Source organism: Mustela nigripes, chromosome 14 (genome assembly GCF_022355385.1).
Source record: "Mustela nigripes isolate SB6536 chromosome 14, MUSNIG.SB6536, whole genome shotgun sequence".
NCBI classification, from domain to species: domain Eukaryota; kingdom Metazoa; phylum Chordata; class Mammalia; order Carnivora; family Mustelidae; genus Mustela; species Mustela nigripes.
The window spans coordinates 41,646,954-41,668,087 of NC_081570.1; the positions used below are offsets into that span (position 1 = coordinate 41,646,954).

Consider the following 21,134-nt stretch of genomic DNA (forward strand, 5'->3'; position numbering starts at 1 on the left):
GACTGACTTATTTCATTTAGCATAATACACTGTAGCTCCATTCACATCCTTGCAAATGGCAAGATTTCTTTCCTTTTGATGCCTGATATTCCATTATATATATGCCACCTCTTCTTTATCCATTTATCAGTCGATGGACATTTGAGCTCTCTCCATAGTTTGGCTATTATTGATAATGCTGCTATAAACAGCGGGGTGCATATGCTAAAGGGGTGCCTTTAGATTATGCCACAAGTCAGTTTGTGGAGAAGTCTATTTATAGGATAACATGTTCTCATCCAAACTGGACAGGGTCACTTTTGAGAATGAAAGGGAAACTATTAGCATTACAGTGGGTCAGCAGATATGTTCACCATATCTGTAAATCAAGTGCTTAACTCTTTCTTGTGAATAATCAGCCCATTCCTGCATCAGATTTCGTCTTGATTTGTCATTTTAACTAATCTTTTACATTGTTTTCTTCCCTTACAGATTATGCTGTGGAAGAGAAACCATCACAGATTTCAGTAATGCAGCAGTTAGAGGATGGTGGTCCTGACCCACTTGTCTTTGTTTTGAATGCAAATTTGTTGTCAATGGTTAAAATTGTTAATTGTAAGTTAGAAATTTTTTTTTTTTTATTAAAAGATTTTATTTATTTATTTGACAGAGAGAGATCACAAGTAGATGGAGAGGCAGGCAGAGAGAGAGAGGGAGAGAGGGAACCAGGCTCCCTGCTGAGCAGAGAGCCCGATACGGGACTCGATCCCAGGACCCTGAGATCATGACCTGAGCTGAAGGCAGCGGCTTAACCCACTGAGCCACCCAGGCACCCAGAAATTTGTTTTTTAAAATTAAAATGAGATACTTTACTTACTCATAGATAATAAGTAAAGCTTTCAAATTCCTTATACACAGTTGTTTTTATATGGGTGGAGCCACATCTTAACTGAAAACTGAGTACCAAAGAAATCGGTTTGTATAAAATAACGTATCCCAGAGGACAGCTGTGGGAGTAACAAACTCTTGAGAAGAGATAGGTGAATTCTCCATGGAGAAAGCCAAATAAAACTTCCTAAGATGGATGTGCTAGATCACAACTCACCCCCAGAATGGTGGTGGACAAATTATCCAGGAAGGTCAAATAATTTACATGCTAAGATTTAAATTTCAGAAACCTTAATCATGTGCAAACCTTTATTTGAAAAAAGGTTAGTTAGCTGACACATAGTAGAACTTCAGCACATCATAAGTTAAGATTCAGAAGAAACTTCTTAATTCTTGGGGCTAGCTTCTGGGCATCAGAATGAGTAAGAGGACAGTAAATTGGAATCTTAATTCCAGGATGGTGTTGGAACATAGAGAATGCATTTATCCTGAATGAATGTCAATAGGCAAGTTTTGGGGAGAAGCACTGGGAAACTGTCTTCTAATTCCCACTGGGTACTTATTAAGTTGACCTTGGAGTCCAGAAACACCTATCTGCTACTTCCTTTGAGGTTCTTTATTAAAAAGTGGGGGCTCTGGTTTACTTAATTGTACCCTTGTATATTTGGCCAGTTATTAATGCTTGCCCCCTTTCCTTATAGGATTAGATTTTAAGATAATTTGTGAAATTTCAATTTACCATATCTAGTTTATAAGTTACACTTAGAAAATAGCTAACCCAGAATTCCTGAAGTGTACACCATCTTAATACAGTTGTATTAGGGCTTCCTGTTAGGTATAATAAAGTAACATTATTCCCAAAGTGTAAGAAAGGGAACTTTTCTTGGTTTTGATTTACATTTTGAGATCTGTAATTATATTTGAATCTTGTTTCAGTTCCTTTGGGGATCCTATTATGTATGGAGTACAAATGATATAAGTGTCAAAGATTGAACATTACTTTTAACTATATATGGCTTGTGCTGTTGGGACTCTACAGTGCCTTAAGGTGAAGAAGTGAAAGTAAATAGTCCAGAAAAGCCATTCTTTCACCACTTTTTATAGGATGAAACCAAGTAAAATCATGTTGATGTTTATCTAGAATTTTCTGCCAAAAAGGATAATAATTTAAAAAGCTAGAATCTTGGGGTCCCTGGCTGGCTCAGGCAGTAGACCATGCAACTCTTCATCAATCTCAGGATTGTAAAGTTCAAACCATGCATTGGCTATAGAGATTACTTAAAAAATAAAATCTTTTAAAAAAATAAAAAACTAGAATCTTTCAGTTACAGATGAAATTTTAAATATATAAAAGTATATTTTCTTTTGCTCACAACCTGAATCCAAAGCTGTAATACTGGCCTTTGTTATTGTTTCTAGTTCTATATAAGTAATTTTTTTCCTTGGTAAAGTGAATTAATTAATTGATTGATTGATTGATTTAGTGAATTTTTTAAAATACAGGTGGGGAATATATTCTTTATAGCCTAAAATACTTAGTCTTATTTAATTTATTTTTAATGGAATGCCTTTTCTTTTAACAATTACACATTTTAAGCCCATTTTCTTTCACTGTTTCTTCTTTTACTTCCCTTCCCATTGCTTTTCTAAGTATTTGTTTAAGCCAGAGTCATTCGTATATTTTATTTTCTTCATTGGTTCTTTGGTTCAGTGCATTAATAGTTCACAGTTGAATTGTACAGATTCAGTATAATACATTTTATTCTTTGCTATATTTTATCAGATTTCTGTGCATTTTTTTAAAGGTAAGGATTGAGGAGAATGTCTTACTTTTATATTTTTATTCCATTCATAGATGTGAACAGGAAGTGCTGGTGTTTCACAACCAAGGGAATGCATGCAGTGGGTCAATCTGAGATAGTCATCCTTCTACAGTGTCTACCAGATGAAAAGTGTTTGCCGAAGGATATCTTTAATCATTTTGTGCAGCTTTATCGAGATGCTCTGGCAGGTGGGAATGCTTTATGACTTTGTTTGCACCCTTTATAAGACAATAAAAATTTCAGGGGGAGCCTGGGCGGCTCAGTTGGTTAAGCATCCAAATCTTGACTTCAGCTCGGGTCTTGATCTCGGGGTCATGAATTCAAGCCCCATGCTTGGCTACAAGCTGGAGTATGGAGCATACTTTTAAAAAAAAAAAAAAGGTGCAGGGTTCTGGGGTGGATCTGTTGGTTAAATGTCTGCCTTCTGCTCTGGTGTGCTCCTGGGGTCCTGAGATCAAGCCCTGAATCAGGCTCACTACTTAGCAGGGTGCCTGCTTCTCCCTCTACCCCTCCCTCTGCTTGTGCTCTCTCTCTCTGTCAAATAAATAAAATCTTTAAAAAAAAAAGATGATAAAAATTTTTGGACTCAGATGCAAAATAATAGTCATTAATTTGGAAGCCTGGCATTGGACTTTGTATCAGCAGCAAGTTAGAACTTGCTAAGGCTTAAGGAAATACAAATTTTAGTACTTTACCTCATGTGGCTGTTACTATTTTATAAAGGCTGGAATCAAAGTTACAAGATAATCCTTTGATCATCATGTAAGAATATTTTTCTTTCAGTGGGTTAGGGATCATGATATTGGTACCTGGTAAAAAGAAGCATAATCATAATTTACTACTTGTTTCTTCAGTTAACAATATCTATATAATCGTAATGTAAATATTATTTATTTAATTTTCAGGTTTTAAAAACCACTGACATGAGCAACTTTATTATGGTTTCAAAATAAATTATAAATATTGTTTGCCTTCCCAATGTAAAAGTAGATGCATAGCTACTGGAAAAGACTAAGGATACTAATAAAAAGACATTATAAGTTGAGAGAGAAGAAATATATTTATGTGTATTATTTGGCATTACAAACTTAGCCTCCTCTGATTTAACAGAGGAGGTAAGAAGTGGTTAGTTTAGCTAAATTCTCATTATCATAACAGGAAGTTAAAAAACAATATCTGTGGTTGTAAATAGGGAAAGAGTAGTATAATAACTATAACAAATGAATAATAGAGATTGTCTCTGAGGAACAAGGCTTGGAAAGGGGAGTGAGGTTGACCAGGGTATTAAAATTATTTCTGTGTAGTACATGGTGATATTTTATAAATATATTAAAATCATAAATTATTTATACTTTCTTTTTAAAAATTTTTTTTAATTTTTTTTTAAAGATTTTATTTATTTATTTGACAGACAGAGATTACAAGTAGGCAGAGAGGCAGGCAGAGAGAGGGGGAGGAAGCAGGCTCTCCGAGGAGCAGAGGGCCCAATGTGGGGCTCGATCCCAGGACACTGGGATCATGACCTGAGCTGAAGGCAAAGGCTTTAACCCACTGAGCCACCCAGGCGCCCTTCTTTTTTTTTTTTTTTTTTTTAATTTTATTTATTTGACAGAGAGATCACAAGTAGGCAGAGAAGCAGACAGAGAGAGGAGGAAGCAAGCTCCCCGCTGAGCAGACAGCCCGATATGGGGCTCGGATCCCAGGACCGTGGGATCACAACCTGAGCTAAAGGCAGAGGCTTAACCCACTGAGCCACACAGGTGCCCCTATTTATACTTTCTGAATACAGTAATTCCCCTGTGGGATTCTGTGCCAAAAAAAAAAAAAATTATCTAAATTGTAAAATATACTTTATACATGAAATGTTTATTTCATCATTACTTAAATTTAACACAAAAATTTAATGGTAACCTAATGCCTAACTATAGGAGAAGGTTTAAAACTGTGTTATACTAATTAGATGTACACTTTTTTTTTAACACTTTTTAGCCATCAAAAGTAATATTTATGAATAAAGTGTAACAACACGGAAAATGCTCTTGAAGTAAGGACAAAAGCAGGATATAAAATTGCATCTTTAGTGTGATTATAGCTTATCCATAAAAGATTATACCTTTATGTCTTAGTCTTTGTGATTGTTTGTTATATTACATGAGGACAAGACAGTACATCGACAACTTACCACATACCTATGAAGTATACTTTAGTATTTACTGTGTCAGTTCCGAAATGTATAGGATTAATATGAATTCATTTAGAGCCTTCAGGCTATATAATACTCAGAACCTAAATTTATTTCCAGAAATGACTGGAAACAATCACTTTTCTCCCTGATTTGGATGGATTCACATATAAAAACTATAAATAGCGAAATGGCATTGGGGATCCAAGCAACTGTATATTCATGTGGGTTTTGAGGAGGAATTAGGTGCTAACGCATGGGAGGTTCATGAAAATCTTGTTCAGGGGTCCATCTTTTATTGAGTAGGCAATGAGGAACAACTGAAAAAAAATGAGTGACACAGGCAGATTTGCATTTTAGAAAGATGACTTCAGAAGCAATATGAAAATGGATCAAAGTCTATGTATCTGCTGGCAGGTAGAGCGAGTTAAGAAGCAGTTACAGTAGATAAACAAAAAAATATAGTGGATAAGCACTAGAATATTGCTTGACAATAAAAACAAACTGCTGATGCATACAACAACATGGATGAATATCACAGACATTGTGCTGAACGAAAGAAGCCAGGCACAAAAAAGTACCTATTATGTGATTCTATTTACATGATTCTCCAGAACAGGCAAAATGAGTCTGTGGTGATAGAAATTAGATTAGTGTTTGCCTGGAGTGAGTTGGGGTTGCAGGGGTTGCAACTGGCTACAGAGGGGCCCTGGGAATTTTCTGGGATTATATAAATATTTTATATAGTGATAGGGAGGGTGGTTACATGAATGTTTACATTTGTCAAAACCATATTGAACTATATACTTAAAGTCTCTGGGTTTTATAGCATGAAATTATACCCCAGTAAGATTGACTTAAGTATTTTTTTATTGAGATATAATTGACATGTACTGTTAGTTTCAGATGTAAAATATAATGATTTGATATTTGTATTTACTGTGAAATGATCACAGTGAGTCTAGTTAACATCCATTTTCAGTTTTTTTTTCTTGCTGATGAAAACTTTTAAGATCTACTCTATTAGCAGCTTTCAAATATCCAATAGTGTTGCTAACTATAGTTCCCATGCTGTATATACACCCTCACTACTAATTTATCTTACAACTGGAATTTTGTACCTTTGACCTCTTTCACTGATTTTACCCACCCTCTCAACCCCCATCCTGTGTCTAGGTGTCCTATGGTTTTTTGTTTTTTAGATTCTGTATATAAATGTGAAATCATATGTTATTTGTCTTTCTCTGTCTAGCTTATTTTACTTAAAATAATGCCATTGAGTTCCATCCGTGTTGTTGCAAGTGACAGAATTTTTTTTTTTTTAAGATTTTATTTATTTGACAGACAGAGATCACAAGTAGGCAGAGAGGCAGACAGAGAGAGACGAGGATGCAGGCTCTCTGCTGAGCAGAGAGCCCAATGCGGGGCTCAGTCCCAGGACCCTGGGATCATGACCTGAGCCAAAGGCAGAGGCTTTAAACCACTGAGCCACCCAGGCGCAGAATTTTTTTTTTAATGGCAGAATAATATTCCACAGTGTATATATACATCACATTTTCTTTATCCATTCACCTGTTGATAGACACTTAGGTTGTTTCCATGTCTTGGCTAGTGTAAATGATGTTGTAACAAACATGGGCTGCAGATCTCTTTTCAAGTTAGTGTTTTCATTCTCTTCAGATAAATATCCATAAGTGGAATTGCTAGATCATATGGTAGTTCTTTTATGTTTATTTATTATTTTATTATTTTTTTCAGTGTTCCAGAATTCATTGTTCATGTACCATACTCAGTGCTCCATGCAATATGTGCCCTCCTTAATACCCACCACCAGGCTCACCCATCACCCACCTCCCCCTTTCAAACCCTCAGTTTGTTTCTCATAGTCCACAGTCTTTCATGGTTTGTCTCTTCTTCCGATTTCTCCCAATTTTCTTCTCTTCTCCATCCCCAGTGTCTTCCGTGTTATTCCTTATGCTCCACAAGTAAGTGAAACCATAAGATAATTGACTGTCTCTGCTTGACTTATTTCACTCAGCATAATCTCTTCCAGTTCCATCCATGTTGATAGAAAAGTTGGGTGTTCATCCTTTCTGATGGAGGCATAATACTCCATTGTATAAATGGACAATATCTTCCTTATCCATTCGTCCGTTGAAGGGCATCTTGGTTATTTCCACAGTTTGTCAACTGTGGCCATTGCTGCTATGAGCATTGGGGTACAGGTGGCCCTTCTTTTCACTACATCTGTATCTTTGAAGTAAATACCCAGTAGTACAATTACAGGGTCATAGGGTAACTCTATTTTTAATTTCCTAAGGAATCTCCACACTGTTTTCCAAAGTGGCTGCACCAACTTGCATTCCCACCAACAGTGTAGGAGGGTTCCCCTTTCTCCACATCCTCTTCAACACTTGTTGTTTACTGTCTTGTTGATTTTGGCCATTTTAACTGGTGTAAGGTGGTATCTCAGTGTGGTTTTGATTTGAATCTCCCTGCTGGCTCATGATGATGAACATACTTTCATGTGTCTGTTGGCCATTTGTATGTCTTCTTTAAAGTGTCTGTTCATGTCTTCTGTCCATTTATTTATTTTTTTAAAAAGAGTTATTTATTTATTTATCTATTTGACAGAGAGAGAGAGAGAGGGAGATCGAGAGAGAGATCACAAGTAGGCAGAGAGACAGGCAGAGAGAGGAGGAAGCAGATTCCCTGTTGAGCAGAGAGCATAATACGGGCCTTGATCTCAGGACCCTGAGATCATGACCTGAGCCGAAGGCAGAGGCACCGAGCCACCCACGTGCCCCTTCTGTTCATTTTTTGACATATTATATGTTTTGTGCGTGTTGAGTTTGAGGAGTTCTTTATAGATCTTGGATATCAGCCCTTTGTAGTGTCATTTGCGAATATGCTCTCCCATTCCGTGTGTTGCCTCTGTGTTTTGTTGACTGTTTCCTTTGCTGTGCAGAAGCTTTTGTTTTTGATGAAGTCCCAAAAGTTCATTTTCACTTGTTTCCTTTGCCTTTCGAGACATGTCTTGAAAGAAGTTGCTGTGGCTGATGTCGAAGAGGTTACTGCCTGTGTTCTCCTCTAGGATTTTGATAGATTCCTGCTTCATGTTGAGTTTTTTAACCCATTTCCATTTTATCTTTGTGTATGGTATAAGAGTGGTAAAGTTTCCTTCTTCTACACACAGCTGTCCAATTTTCCCAGCACCATTTATTGAAGAGACTTTTTTCCACTGTGTACTTTTTCCTGCTTTGTCAAAGGTTATTTCACCATAGAGTTGAGGGTCCACATCTGGGCTTTCTACTCTGTTCCACTGGTCTATGCGTCTGTTTTTGTGCCAGTACCATGCTGTCTTGGTGATCGTAGCTTTTCAGTAAAGCTTGAAGTCAGCCAACATCATTCCCCCAGTTTTGTTTTTCTTTTTCAACATTTCCTTAGCAATTTGGGATCTCTTCTGGTTCCATACAAATTTTAGGATTGTTTGTTTCAGCTCTTTGAAGGATACTGGTGGAATTTTGATTGGGATGGCATTGAAAATATTGATGGCTCTAGGCAGTATAGACATTTTAACAATTGATGGCTCTAGGCAGTATAGACATTTTAACAATTATAGACAGTATAACAATTTTAACAGTATAGACATTTTATTCTTCTGATCCATGAGCATGGAATGCTCTTCCATCTTTTTGTGTCTTTTTCAGTTTCTTTCATGAGTGTTCTGTAATTCCTGAGTACAGATCTTTTACCTCTTCGGTTGGGTTTATTCCCAAGTATCTTATGGTTCTCAGTGCTATAGTAAATGGAATCTATTCTCTAATTTCCCTTTCTATTTTTTTCATTGTTAGTGTATAAGAGAGCAGCTGATTTCTGTACATTGATTTTGTATCCTGCCACATTACTGAATTGGGGTGGAGTCATTTGGGTTTTCCTTATAAAGTATCATGTCATCTGCAAAGATAGAGAGTTTGACTTCTTCTTTGCCAATTTGAATACCTTTTATTTCTTTTTGTTGTCTGACTGCTGTTGCTAGGACTTCTAGTACATTGAACAGCAGTGGCAAGAGTGGACATCCTTGTCATGTTCCTGATCTCAAAGGGAAGGCTGTCAGCTTTTCCCCATTGAGGATGATATTCACTGTGGGTTTTTCATAGATAGATTTTATGAAGTTGAGGAATATACCCTCTATCCCAATACTTTGAAGAGTTTTAATCAGGAACAGATGCTGTATCTTGTCAAATGCTTTTTCTGCATCAATTGAGAGGACCATGTGGTTCTTCTGTCTTCTCTTATTGATCTGTTCTGTCACATTAATTGATTTGTGAATGTTGGACCACCCTTGCCTCTCATGGATAAATCCCACCTGGTCATGGTGGATAATCTTTTTAATGCACTGTTGGATCCTACTAACTAGGATCTTGTTGGGAATCTTGGCATCCATATTCATCAGGGATGTTGGTCTGAAATTCCCCTTTTTGGTGGGCTCTTGCCTGGTTTGAGTATCAGGGTAATGCTGGCTTCATAAAAAGAGTCTGGAAGTTTTCCTTCTGTTTCTGTCTTTTGAAACAGCTTCAGGAGAATAGGTGTTACTTCTTCTTTGAATGTTAGGTAGAGTTCTCCGGGGAATCTGTCAGGTCCTGGGCTCTTGTTTTTTGGGAGGTTTTTGATCACTGGTTCAGTCTCATTACTAGATATTCATCTGTTCAGGTTGTCAGTTTATTCCTGATTCAGTTTTGGAAGCTTACAGGTTTCCAGGAATGCATCCATTTCATCTAGGTTGCTTAACCTATTGGCATATAACTGTTGATCATCTGATGATTGTTTCTGTTTCCTTGGTGTTAGTCATGATCTCTCCCTTTTCATTCATAATTTTATTAATTTGGGTCCTCTCTCTTTTCTTTTGGGTTAGTTTGGCCAGTGGTTTATCGATCTTATTGATTCTTTCAAAAAACCAGCTTCTTCTTTCGTTGATGTGTTCTACTGTATCTCTAGTTTCTATCTCATTGATCTCTGCTCTAATCTTGATCATTTCCCTTCTTGTGTGTGGGGTTGGCTTAATTTTTTGTTGATCTTCAGTTTTTTAAGGTGTAAAGAGAGCTGGTGTATTCTGGATTTTTCATTTTTTTGAGGGAGGCTTGTATGGTTATGTATTTTTCCTTAGGACTGCCTTTGCTGTATCCCATAGATTTTGAACCAGTGTCTTCATTCTCATTGGTTTTCATGAATTGTCTAAGTTTTTCTTTGATTTCTTGGTTAATCCAAACATTCTTTTTTTTTTTTTTTTTTTAGGATTTTATTTATTTATTTGACAGAGAAAGAGATCACAGCTAGGCAGAGAGGCAGGCAGAGAGAAAGGGGGAAGCAGGCTCGCCGCTGAGCAGAGAGCCCGATGCGGGGCTCAATTCTAGGACCCTGAGATCATGACCCGAGCCGAAAGCAGAGGCTTAACCCATTGAGCCACCCAGGAGCCCCTAAGCCAAACATTCTTAAGCAGAGTGGTCTTTAGCTTCCAAGTGTTTGAATTCCTTCCAAACTTTTTCTTGTGGTTGAGTTCCAGTTTCATAGCATTGTGGTCTGAGAATACACAGGGAGTAATCTCAATTTTGGTATCAGTTGAGCCCTGATTTGTGACCCAGTATGTGGTCTATTCTGGAGAAAGTTCCATGTACGCTTGAGAAGAATGAGTATTCTGTTGTTTTATGGTGGAATGTTCTGTATATCTATGAGGTCCATCTGGTCCAATGTCATTCAATGCTCTTGTTTCTTTATTAATTTTCTGCTTGGATGATTTGTCTGTTACTGAGAATGGCATGTTAAGATTCCCTACTATTAATGTATTCATATCAGTATGGCTCTTTATCTTAATTAACAGTCATCTTATGTAGTTACTCCAGTATTGGAGGCATAAATATTTGCAATTGTTAGGCAAAGGGTCTATCTTGGTGGATAGACCCTTTAAGAATGATGTAGTGTCCTTCTTTATCTCTGACTACAGTCTTTAGTTTAAAATCTAAATTATCTGATATGAGAATCACTACCCCAGCTTTCTTTTGAGGCCCATTGGCATGAAAGATGCTTCTCCATCCCTTCACTTTCAGTCTGGATATATCCTTAGGTCCCAAATGGGTTTCTTGTAGACAGAATATGGACAGGTCCTGTCATTTTATCCAGTCTGCAACCCTGTGCTGTTTTATGGGAGGGTTTAGGCTGTTCACGTTGAGAGTGATTATTGAAAGAGACGTTTTTATTGACATCATGTTGCCTGTGAAGTCCTTGTTTCTATAGATTGTCTTTGTAAATTTCTGTTTTATGACACTCTTGGGTTCTTTCTTCTTTCTTTCTTTATTCTTTCTTCTCTTATAGAACCCCCACTTAATATTTCTTATAGTGCTGGCTTGGTGGTCACATATTCTCTTAAACCTTACTGGTCTTGGAAGCTCTTTATCTCTCCATCCATTTTGAATGTCAACCTTGCGGGATGAAGTATTCTTGGCTGCATGTTCTTCTCATTTAGTGCCCTGAATATGTCTTGCCAGCCCCTTCTGGCTTGCCAGGTTTCTGTTTACAGGTCTGACGTTATTCTGATGGACCTTCCTCTGTATGTAAGGAATCTTTTCCCCCTAGCCGCTCTGAGATCTCTTGTCTAAAATTATGATTCATCAGTCTTGTAATCAGGTGCCTTGAGATCGTTCATCTTGGGGGTTGATCTTTCTATCTCTAGGACACAAACATTGGGTCCATAACCCATATTGGGAGAATTTTCATGGAGAATTTTTTCAGCTATATCTTCTGGTCTTCTTTCTTTCTCCACCCCCTCAGGGATCCCAATAATTCTGACATTGAAACATTTCATGGCATCACTTATTTCCTTACTTCTGTTTTCATGGCTTCTAAGCTGTTTGTTCCAGGGCTCCTCCTGATCCTTTTTCTCTATCAGTTTGTCCTTTAGATCACTAATTCTATCTTCTGCCTCAGTTACTGTAGCTGTTAGAGTATTTAGATTAGATTGGATCTCATTGATAGCATTTTTGACTTCTTCCCCAGTGCCTCTCACTTCTGCCTTAATCGGATTCCATGTAGTCACTAATGGTTTTCTCCAACCTAGCCATTGCCTGGATAATTGTTACCCTGAATTCCTTTTCAGACATACTGTTTATGTCCATATCCAGTAGCTCTGATGGAGAGGGCACAGTCTCTGAATTTTTCCTCTGTTGGGTGTTCCTCCTCCTAGTCATTTTGGTGAGAGGTGGTTGAGGGGATGTGTAGCTGAATATATGAACTGCAATCCAGGCAGGGTGCACCCTGGAACGCTTCTGAGCAATCGGAAGCCACCACCAAAGAGAAAGAAAAAAGAAAAACAGAGAAAGAGAAAGAGAGACAGAAAAAAAAAAAAAAAAAAAAGACCCAGCCAGAATGGGCCCCAAAGGTAAGATATATAAGGTATACAAACAAAAACGGACGAACAAAAAGAGAAACAAAAAGTAAATGACAAGAAAAAAAAAAAAAGATCCCAGCCAAAATGAACCCCAAGGATGAGATTTATGTAATCCCAGAACAAAAACAAATACACAGAAACACTGACAGAAGAAGAAGATGGGAGGGTGGTTATAAATCCTCGATGTGGGCAAGGAAGGTTATTTTGATTCTTACTGGGTGTATCTTGATATCTTTGTTAAAAGACTCAACTTTCCAGAGATAAAGGGAGATTAAAAGTGGTTTATATATAGGGGTAGTATTGATTAGGAAAAGAGGATTACCTTGAAGTTTATATCTATATGATCTATATGTATATTAAAAAGAAATAAAATAGAAAAGAAAAAGAAAAATACAGGTATATGTATGAAAAAAGTTCAAGTTAAAAGGTTATTGTGGGGGACGCCTGGGTGGGTCAGTTGGTTAAGCAGCTGCCTTTGGCTCAGGTCATGATCCCAGCATCCTGGGATCGAGTCCCACATTGGGCTCCTTGCTCGGCAGGGAGCCTGCTTCTCCTTCTGCCTCTGCCTGCCATTCTGTCTGCCTGTGCTCGCTCTCTCTCCCTCTCTCTCTCTGATAAATAAATAAAATCTTAAAAAAAAAAATAAGGTTATTGTGGAATATGTTGTATTAAACCTCTAGTTGTAATGGTAAATAGGTTAAAAGAAATTAAAAAGGACAAGAATAGTGAGAATGAATCAAAAATAAAAGTAGTGGGATACCTGGGTGGCTCAATCAGTTAAGCGACTGCCTTCGGCTCAGATCATCGTCCTGGCGTCCTGGGATCGAGTTCTGCATTGGGCTCCTTGCTCTGTGGGGAGCTTGCTCCGAAGAGAGCCTGCTTTTCCCTCTTCCTCCTCCTGCCACTCTGCCTGCCTGTACTCTCTCTCTCTGACAAATAAATAAAATCTTAAAAAAAAAAAAAAGTAGTACTATGAAATATACAGGTTTTAGACAGTACCGGGAGCTAAATTGTTTTCCCCTGATATTGGGGTTTTACAGTTTTATGGGGACCCAGTGGTGGTTGTCCTCTGGTTCTTTTGCTCCTTCTTTTGGCTGGCTTTCTGGGGCAGGGGCCTGCCGAGTTGTTTTTCAGTTGGTCTTGCTTGGGTTGAGTCCTCCTGCTCCCTGTCAAGGGGCTGGGCTCTGTGGAAACCAGTTTTTCAGGCTTTTGTTCTCTGGAGGTTTTTGTTATTTGGCAGCTTTTTGTGGCTTTTCAGAGGTTTAGTCCGAAGCAGAGAACCCCGATGGTCTCTTGTGGCCTGAAGCACCCGCCTGTCCCTGCACCCCCGTGCCATAACTGTGAGGGATGTTGGTCTAGGGAGCCTGCTTCTGGTGGCTGCCTTTGCCCGGACTGCTGTCTGGGGTAGTTCTTTCAAGTCCAGGTTGGGAGTGTTCAGACTCTCTGCCGGTCCTATAGACCACCGGCTAGCATCCACAGGGAACACTCTCAGGCGAGGTTGGGGAGCATGTTTCAGATCCTGGTCGCACAGTGAACACGAATGCAAAAGGCTATGGTTCTAGAGAATGCCCACCAGACTCTCTTAAGCTTCGCAACCCTGGGGGCTCTGGGACCAGGAACTGGAGGCTCCTCTGCTGACGGACTTTCTCTGGCACCGGTGGTTGCCGGCAGTGGCCAATCTGGGTCCAGGGCTTAGGCCTGCTGGTGACTGCCCAATTCCACCAGTTGCTCTTTTTGAGTGCTTTAAACTAGACTCCAAGTCAATGCTTGTCCCCAATCACAGGGCACTTTTGTATTGGGGTATTTCTTTCCAATGGGTTGCTTCTGGTGACTCCCTCCTCCTTCTTTTTATCCTCTGATATCAGTCTGATCATTCCTAGTATGCTTTACCTGTCCGCTGGTGTCTTCTGCCCCTGTAGGGATTCAGAAGTGTATAATCCTATATCTCAAGCTGGTTTCATGGGTGTTCAGAGTGTTCTGGTAGATAATTAGCTCACTTCAGGGGACTGGTTGAAACAGGGTCTCCTACTTCTCTGCCATCTTACACAAAATTCTGTATTTATTTATTTAAAGATTTTATTTACTTATTTTAGAGAGAGAGTGTGAGGGAAGGAGGAGCAGAGACAGAGAGGGAGAAAGAGAATCCCAAGCAGACTCCACACTGAGTGCAAGGCTAAATCCGAGGAGCCTGAGATCATGACTTGAGCCAAAATCAGGAGTCAAGACACTCAACTGACTGAGCCACCCAGGGGCCCCAGTTCTATTTTTTATTTTTGAGGAACCTCCATGCTGTTTTCCTTAGTGACTGCACCAGTTTACATTCCCAGCAATGGTTCATGAGGGTCTCTTTTCTCTACATCCTTACTTACACTTTGTTATTTTAAAATTAATTTTCAAGGGGCGCCTGCATGGCTCAATGGGTTAAGCCTCTGCCTTCGGTTCAGGTCTGATCTCAGGGTCAGGATTGGGTCCTACATCAGGCTGTCTGCTCTGCGGGGAGCCTGCTTCCCCCTCTCTCTCTGCCTGCCTCTCTGCCTCCTTGTGAGCTCTCTCTCTGTCAAATAAATAAATAAACTCTTTTTAAAAAATTAATTAAAAATCTATTGTCAGGATCCAGTAAGAAATTAAATTATCAGGATTTAGTAAGGTAATTAAGTAATAGCAGTGGGAACAAAGAATATTGAGAAGAAATAAAAGACAGTGATGTGTCAGTTCAATAGTGTTTGGTAACTAGACGTGAGGGGTGAGAGGAAACAAGTCCAAGTGGCTTCAAATTTCTGACTTGGACATCCGAGTGGACTTTGTTCTTATTCATCAAGATAATAAATAGAAGAACAGATTTGGCAGAGGAGTGGGAGGCCGGTTCTTTGTCCAGTGTGTTGAATTCGAAATATTGACAACAGATGGTGTTATGTAAATGGACAATGAATATATGAGTATGGACCTCAGGTAGTAGATCTGAGATTTGGGAGACCTAACTTTTATGTGATTGTTGAAACTGTGGTTGTGAATGGGTTAGGTCCCTAAGAGGAGACTAGAGCTGTGACTGGAACTCTGAGAAATACCAACAAGGAAAGGCTGAGAATCATTGCATGAGTCATTAGAATATATGTTTATCATAAGCAGTTACTCACTTTTCAGAATTATCCTTATGTATCAGTAGAATTTATTTTGAACTATCAGATTAAAATGCAAAATTTCTACAACAAAATTACTTTGAAGTGGATAGTAAAATAATGGTGATGTCTAAAGTCAGACTATAACTCATGTAAGCTATTTTAAATGTTGTCTATAATATAGATGGGGGCATGTGCATATATATCTGAGTAAATAGCATTTCAGAGGCATAAACAAGTGAGCCATAAGAGTCTCTCCTCAACTAGGAATCATTTCACACCTAATAAAATACTGGGACTAGGAGGTGTCTTAGATCATCTGCTACAAACTCTTTGTTTTTTAGATGAGGAAAATGAGAGGTGTTAAAGGTTTATCTAAATCACAGACCTAGGTGGTGGCATTTTCTTGATAGCTATTGGTTGGGTAATCCTTTTGGCTCCCAGATGCTGCCTGCAGTTCCATGGCTTCCTGGCTCCATGGATAGTTTACAACAATGATGTTTCCTTTCTTCCAAGTCAGCAGGAGTATGTCTCTGCCTAGATCTAGATTTATCAGCCCATACTGATAATCTCCCTACTGATTAACTCAAAGTCCACTGATTAATAACCTGACTTTGGGGGTACATTCCATTATATTCATAGGTGCTGCCATCACTCAAGGAGAGGGAATTAAATAAGGCATATTTACAGGAGGCAGACAGAATTCTGCCTCCCACACAGGATTTTTGTCCTCCCAAGCATGACACTGACCTGAAACATACTTTACTCATTTGCTATCTTCACCAGTCTTACTGTTGTTCCCTATAGTTTGTTTGCCTTTTGTTGTAAAAGAAAAATATGTTTTTATTTATATTTAATTATCAGTTCAGTATTCAATGTCAGTATCAAAGATCACTATCATTATTCAGTTCAATCAAAATTACTAAATTTGCCATTATATTTTCTCTATACCTGTTTTTTCAGTACCTTGTGTTTCCATTTGAACTTGCTTTTCTTGCTGAAATACATCTTTTAGTTCTCTTAGTGAAGCTCTGTGGTTCATAAACTCTATTAGCCTTTGTGTGTCTGAAATTTTTTTGTTTTGCCATCCCTCTTGGATAATTAATTGGTTGCAAAATTCTAGGTTAACGGATATTTTCCCTCCCTTTCCTCTTTGTTCCCTCATTCCTTACTTTCTTTCTTTTACCTCCCCTTAGCAAGTACTTTGAAAATACGACTCTGTTGTCTTTTGACATCTCCTTCAGTCTAGTTTTTTTTCCTTTTCTTTTTCTGCTCTTGGGCTTTTAGGATTTTCTTTTTATCCTTAATTTTGTGCAAGTCTGTTACAAAGTTTTCTGTGAGTTTTTATAGTCAGGTTTATTGAGGTATAACTTATACACAGTAAGATTCACCTTCTCAGACATAGTTTAGTGAGTATGGATGAACAGATACAGTCATGTAGCCACCACCAAAATCAGCATACACAACATTTCCATCATCTCTCAACCTTGCTTCATGTCCCTTTGTATTTATTCCCCTCCCCTTTGCATCTGCTTCTGGCAGCTATCAATTTGGTTTCATTCCCTATAGTTTTGTATTTTCCAGAAGGCTTTATAAGTAGAATCACACGTTTGTATTGGTTTATTTCATTTAGCATAATGCTTTTGAGATTCATCCATATGATTGTGTGTATGTATGTATTGTACTTTATACATTTACCTGCAATGTATGAAAAGTTTCAATTATTCTGGATCCTTGCCAGCACTTGATATTGCCTCTAAAAGAAAAAAAAAAAAACAAAACTTTATTTTTGCTTTTTTAATGAGTGTGTTGTGGCACCTCATTGTAATTTTAATTTGCATTTCCTTAATGACTAATGATATGAGCATTGTTTCATATGCTTATTTACCATCTGTACCTCTTCTTTTGCCCATTTAAAAATGAGTTTTATTTGGGTGCCAGGGTGGTTCAGTGAGTTAAAGCCTCTGCTTTCAGCTCTGGTCATAATCCCAGGGTCCTGGGATCGAGCCCTACATCGGGCTCTCTGCTCAGCGGGGAGCCTGCTTCTCCCTCTCTCTCTCTGCCTGCCTCTCTGCCTACTTGTGATCTCTGTCTGTCAAATAAATAAATAAATAAAATAAATATTTTATTTTTAAAAAAATAAAATAAAAATCGAGTTTTCTTAATGAGTTTTTAGTACTTTATAAATTTTGGAGATAAGTCCTTTATCAGATAGTGCATTTTGCAAATATTATATTCCAGGACATGTGGCTTGTGTTTTCATTTTCTTAACTGTCTTTTGAAGAGTATAAGTTTTAAACTTTGATGAAGTCCAGTTCACTGGTTTTTCTTTTATAGTTTATACTTTAGTTTCTTAAGAAATATTTACCTTAACCCAAAGTCACAAAAATTTTCTCCTGTATTTTCAATCTGAAAGTTTTATAGTTGTTAACTCTTACATATAGATCTATAATTCATTTTGAGATAATATTTGCACAGGGAGTGAAGTGTTGGTAAGAACAGGGAAGAACAGGTTGGCAAGAACAGGTAAGAATTACCTGTTCTCTTCAGGATTCTTCTAGCTGAACTAAAAATCATCTTGACAAGAGACAGATCAACAGGAGAAAATCAAATTTAATTCATACGTATGGGTAATCCATACAGACATGGAAATTCGAAAGACAGGCAAGGTGGGGTGTATATGTTATTCTGAACTAAGGAGAAGGAGTGGGCAGGGGTCTGGGACGTCAGAGGGAAGGAATACAATTCACTGGAAGATGAAAATGAGTAAATGTTTCAAATATTTTTGGGGCCACCCAGAAACAATGTGACATAGAAAACTTGGATCAAGGCCAAGGCCTGGGTAGATTCCTCCATATATGCCATACCTAGTTCATAGTATAATGTAATTATATTGTAGGTAGCTCTCTTCCCAGACCAGGTCCTTTATTTAAATTTTTTGTAGGCAGTTGTGTGGAAGGTAAAGAACTGTTCCTAAATCTGCTGGGTTTTAATAGGTTTTTAACCAAATTAATCTTCATGGCAAAGTGGCCCATCTGAGGGGCAGCCTGCCCTTGGCCCCTACAGAGGTACAGAGGTAAAGCTCAGAAGTTTTTTTTTTTGTTTTGTTTTTTTGTTTTCTTATGGACATCCAGTTGTTCAGCACAATTTGTTAAAAAGACTATCCTTTGCCACTGAATTACCTTGTTACTGTTTTTGAACATTAGTTTGTATTCTGTGTATAGGTCTCTTTCTCTATTATTCCATTGATCTGTATGTGTACATATATGGGGATTTAGTTTTATTTTTGCTACCTAGTGCCAAAAGTGTAGTTTTGATCTCAAAATACACTTCTTTCTTTCATTTGGAAAATTCTTGGTTATTATCTCTTTGAATATTACTTCTCTTTCATTTCCAACATTTTCTTCTTTTGGAACTCCTTTTTCATGTTGGAACCTCTGAAATCAGTCTTTATCTCTGAACTATTGTTTGGGTAATTTTTCTTTGCCTTTTGTGCTGGATCCTGGAGTACATTCTCTTTTCAAAAAACTCATTAAGAGGAATATTAATGTGAACTGATTAATATTTACATGGACATAATAAGGTTACACTGTTATTAATTTTCAGCTTTTAGATTTAACTTTGGAACAAGGCAAGAAGATAATTAAAATTATAAACACTGACTGTAGATATTAACCTTGCAAGTGAAATCATTTTTTTAAAATTTTTTAAATTTTTTATGAACATATAATGTATTATTAGCCCCAGGGGTACAGGTCTGTGAATTTGCCAGGTCTACACACTTCACAGCACTCATTATATCATATACCCTCCCCAATGTCCACAACCCCACCACCCTCTCCCTATCCTCCTCCCCCCGGTCACCCTCAGTTTGTTTTGTGACAGTAAGAGTCTCTCATGGTTTGTCTGCCTCCCGATCCCATCTTGTTTCATTTATTCTTTTCCTACCCCCCAAACCCCGCACATTGCATCCACTTCCTCATATCAGGGAGATCATATGATCTTTCTCTGATTGACTTAGTGTAATAATTTTTATCTTTGAAAAATGCTTTTTGTTCCCTTCCAGTCATTTGTAACTTAATGTTTGTAGACATGTTTATCTTCTCTCAGAGGTTCTTTGGGTATCCTAAATCTAATTCTGAATTGAGAGTATATTTGTGTAACATAGTAATGGGTATGAAGACCCAATTGAAGCTACTTTAAACCTTCTGGAGGTTTCTCACTACAATTAGAATAAACTCCAAATGCCTTTGGCTAATAAGATCCTATTTGATTTAGTCTAAAGATTTCTTTGACTTTATCTTTTACTACTCCTTAGTTGCTTTAGCTACATTGATCACCTTTGTGACCTTTGAACCCATCAAACCCATTTCTAACTATTGGCTTTTGTACTTACGTTCCTAGACCTGGAATGCTCTCCTTTGTAGATCTTAACTGGTTGGTATCTTCTCTTCATTCAGGTTTGATCTCAAATATTTCCGCCTCAAAGCATTTTTCCCTGACCCTCTTAGCTAAAGAAGTGTTTTGTCCTCTTTTCCTACCAGTCTTTTACATTACCTTCCTTGTTTTATTTTCTTCAAAACATTTATCTCTAACTTTACTAACTGATGTTGTTAATTTGTCTTCCTCCTTTAGAATATAAGCTCTATGAGGGCAAGACTTATCTCTCTGGCTCAACTCTGTGTACCAGCCTTTAGAACTAATAGTCTGGCACATTGAAGAAGCTTAATAAAAAGAACCTGTGGATTGAAGGAATCAATAAATTGATATGATGTCACTAGGAAGTATTTTGTTTGTCATTTTGTGGAGAAGTACCTGGAGGCAATGAATCCTGAGAGAATGCTTCTATTAATAAAAATGCCATACTTCTTATTCCTGACTTCTTGTTCCCATTGGGACTTGGAAACAAGAGTAAATTCTATTGAGGTCAACCTAGGAGTGTTTCTGAGACCCCAGTGTCTCCGATCCTTGAGAAAGAAATACCAGGGGTCACTCATGCAGATTACTTGGGAACTTTCTATAATTTAATATCTTTGAAAAAAAAAACTACTAAAATCTTCCTTATTTTGTATCTTTAAATTGTAGTCACCTGGGTTAACCCAGATGAACTTTTGGTTAATTTAAATTTCTTATAGAGGGGTGCCTGGGTGGCTTAGTTGTTAAGCGTCTGCCTTCAGCTCAGGTTATGATCCCAGGATCCTGGCATTGAGCCCCGCATAGGGCTCCCTGCTTAGTGGGAAGCCTGCTTCTCCCTCTCCCACACCCCCTGCTTCTGTTCCCTCTCTTGCTATGTCTCTCTCTGTCAAATAAATAAGTAAAATCGTCAAAAAAAATAAAACAAATTTCTTATGTAGATTTATCAACAGGCAAAATAAGTTTTGCCTAAATGTTTTATATTACTAATGTGTCGGTTATTAATAAGCTGCAATCATTTTTGAATTTTATTTTTATTAATTTTATAATGTCACTAATAAAATTATAGGCCTCAAATACAATGGAGTTTGATTTTTTATTTTTTAAAATGGAGGTTTATCTCAGTCTAAGAATATTGGTTCCTACTCCCTATTGACTTAGAAAGAAATGTATTTAGATATTTTTAAATCACCATCTCTTGCCAATTTTCCATCCCCGCCAAGTATTTAGAAGAAAAATTATAGGTGGATTAGAGAAGAGGGGAAAAAAGAGATTTTAAAATAGTAGTCTCC

At 37.7% G+C, this 21,134-nt stretch overlaps 1 protein-coding gene across 4 annotated transcripts in view; it reads left to right on the forward strand.

The window, feature by feature from the left end:
• Positions 1-21,134, forward strand: part of ZFYVE9 (zinc finger FYVE-type containing 9) — a 205,471-nt gene that overhangs the window by 129,897 nt on the left and 54,440 nt on the right. For all 4 annotated transcript variants that reach the window (XM_059374726.1, XM_059374725.1, XM_059374728.1 and 1 more), the window contains 2 exons: positions 472-594; positions 2,723-2,878. In XM_059374726.1, the coding sequence (XP_059230709.1) occupies positions 472-594; positions 2,723-2,878 (279 nt within the window). The remainder of the gene's footprint in view (positions 1-471; positions 595-2,722; positions 2,879-21,134) is intronic.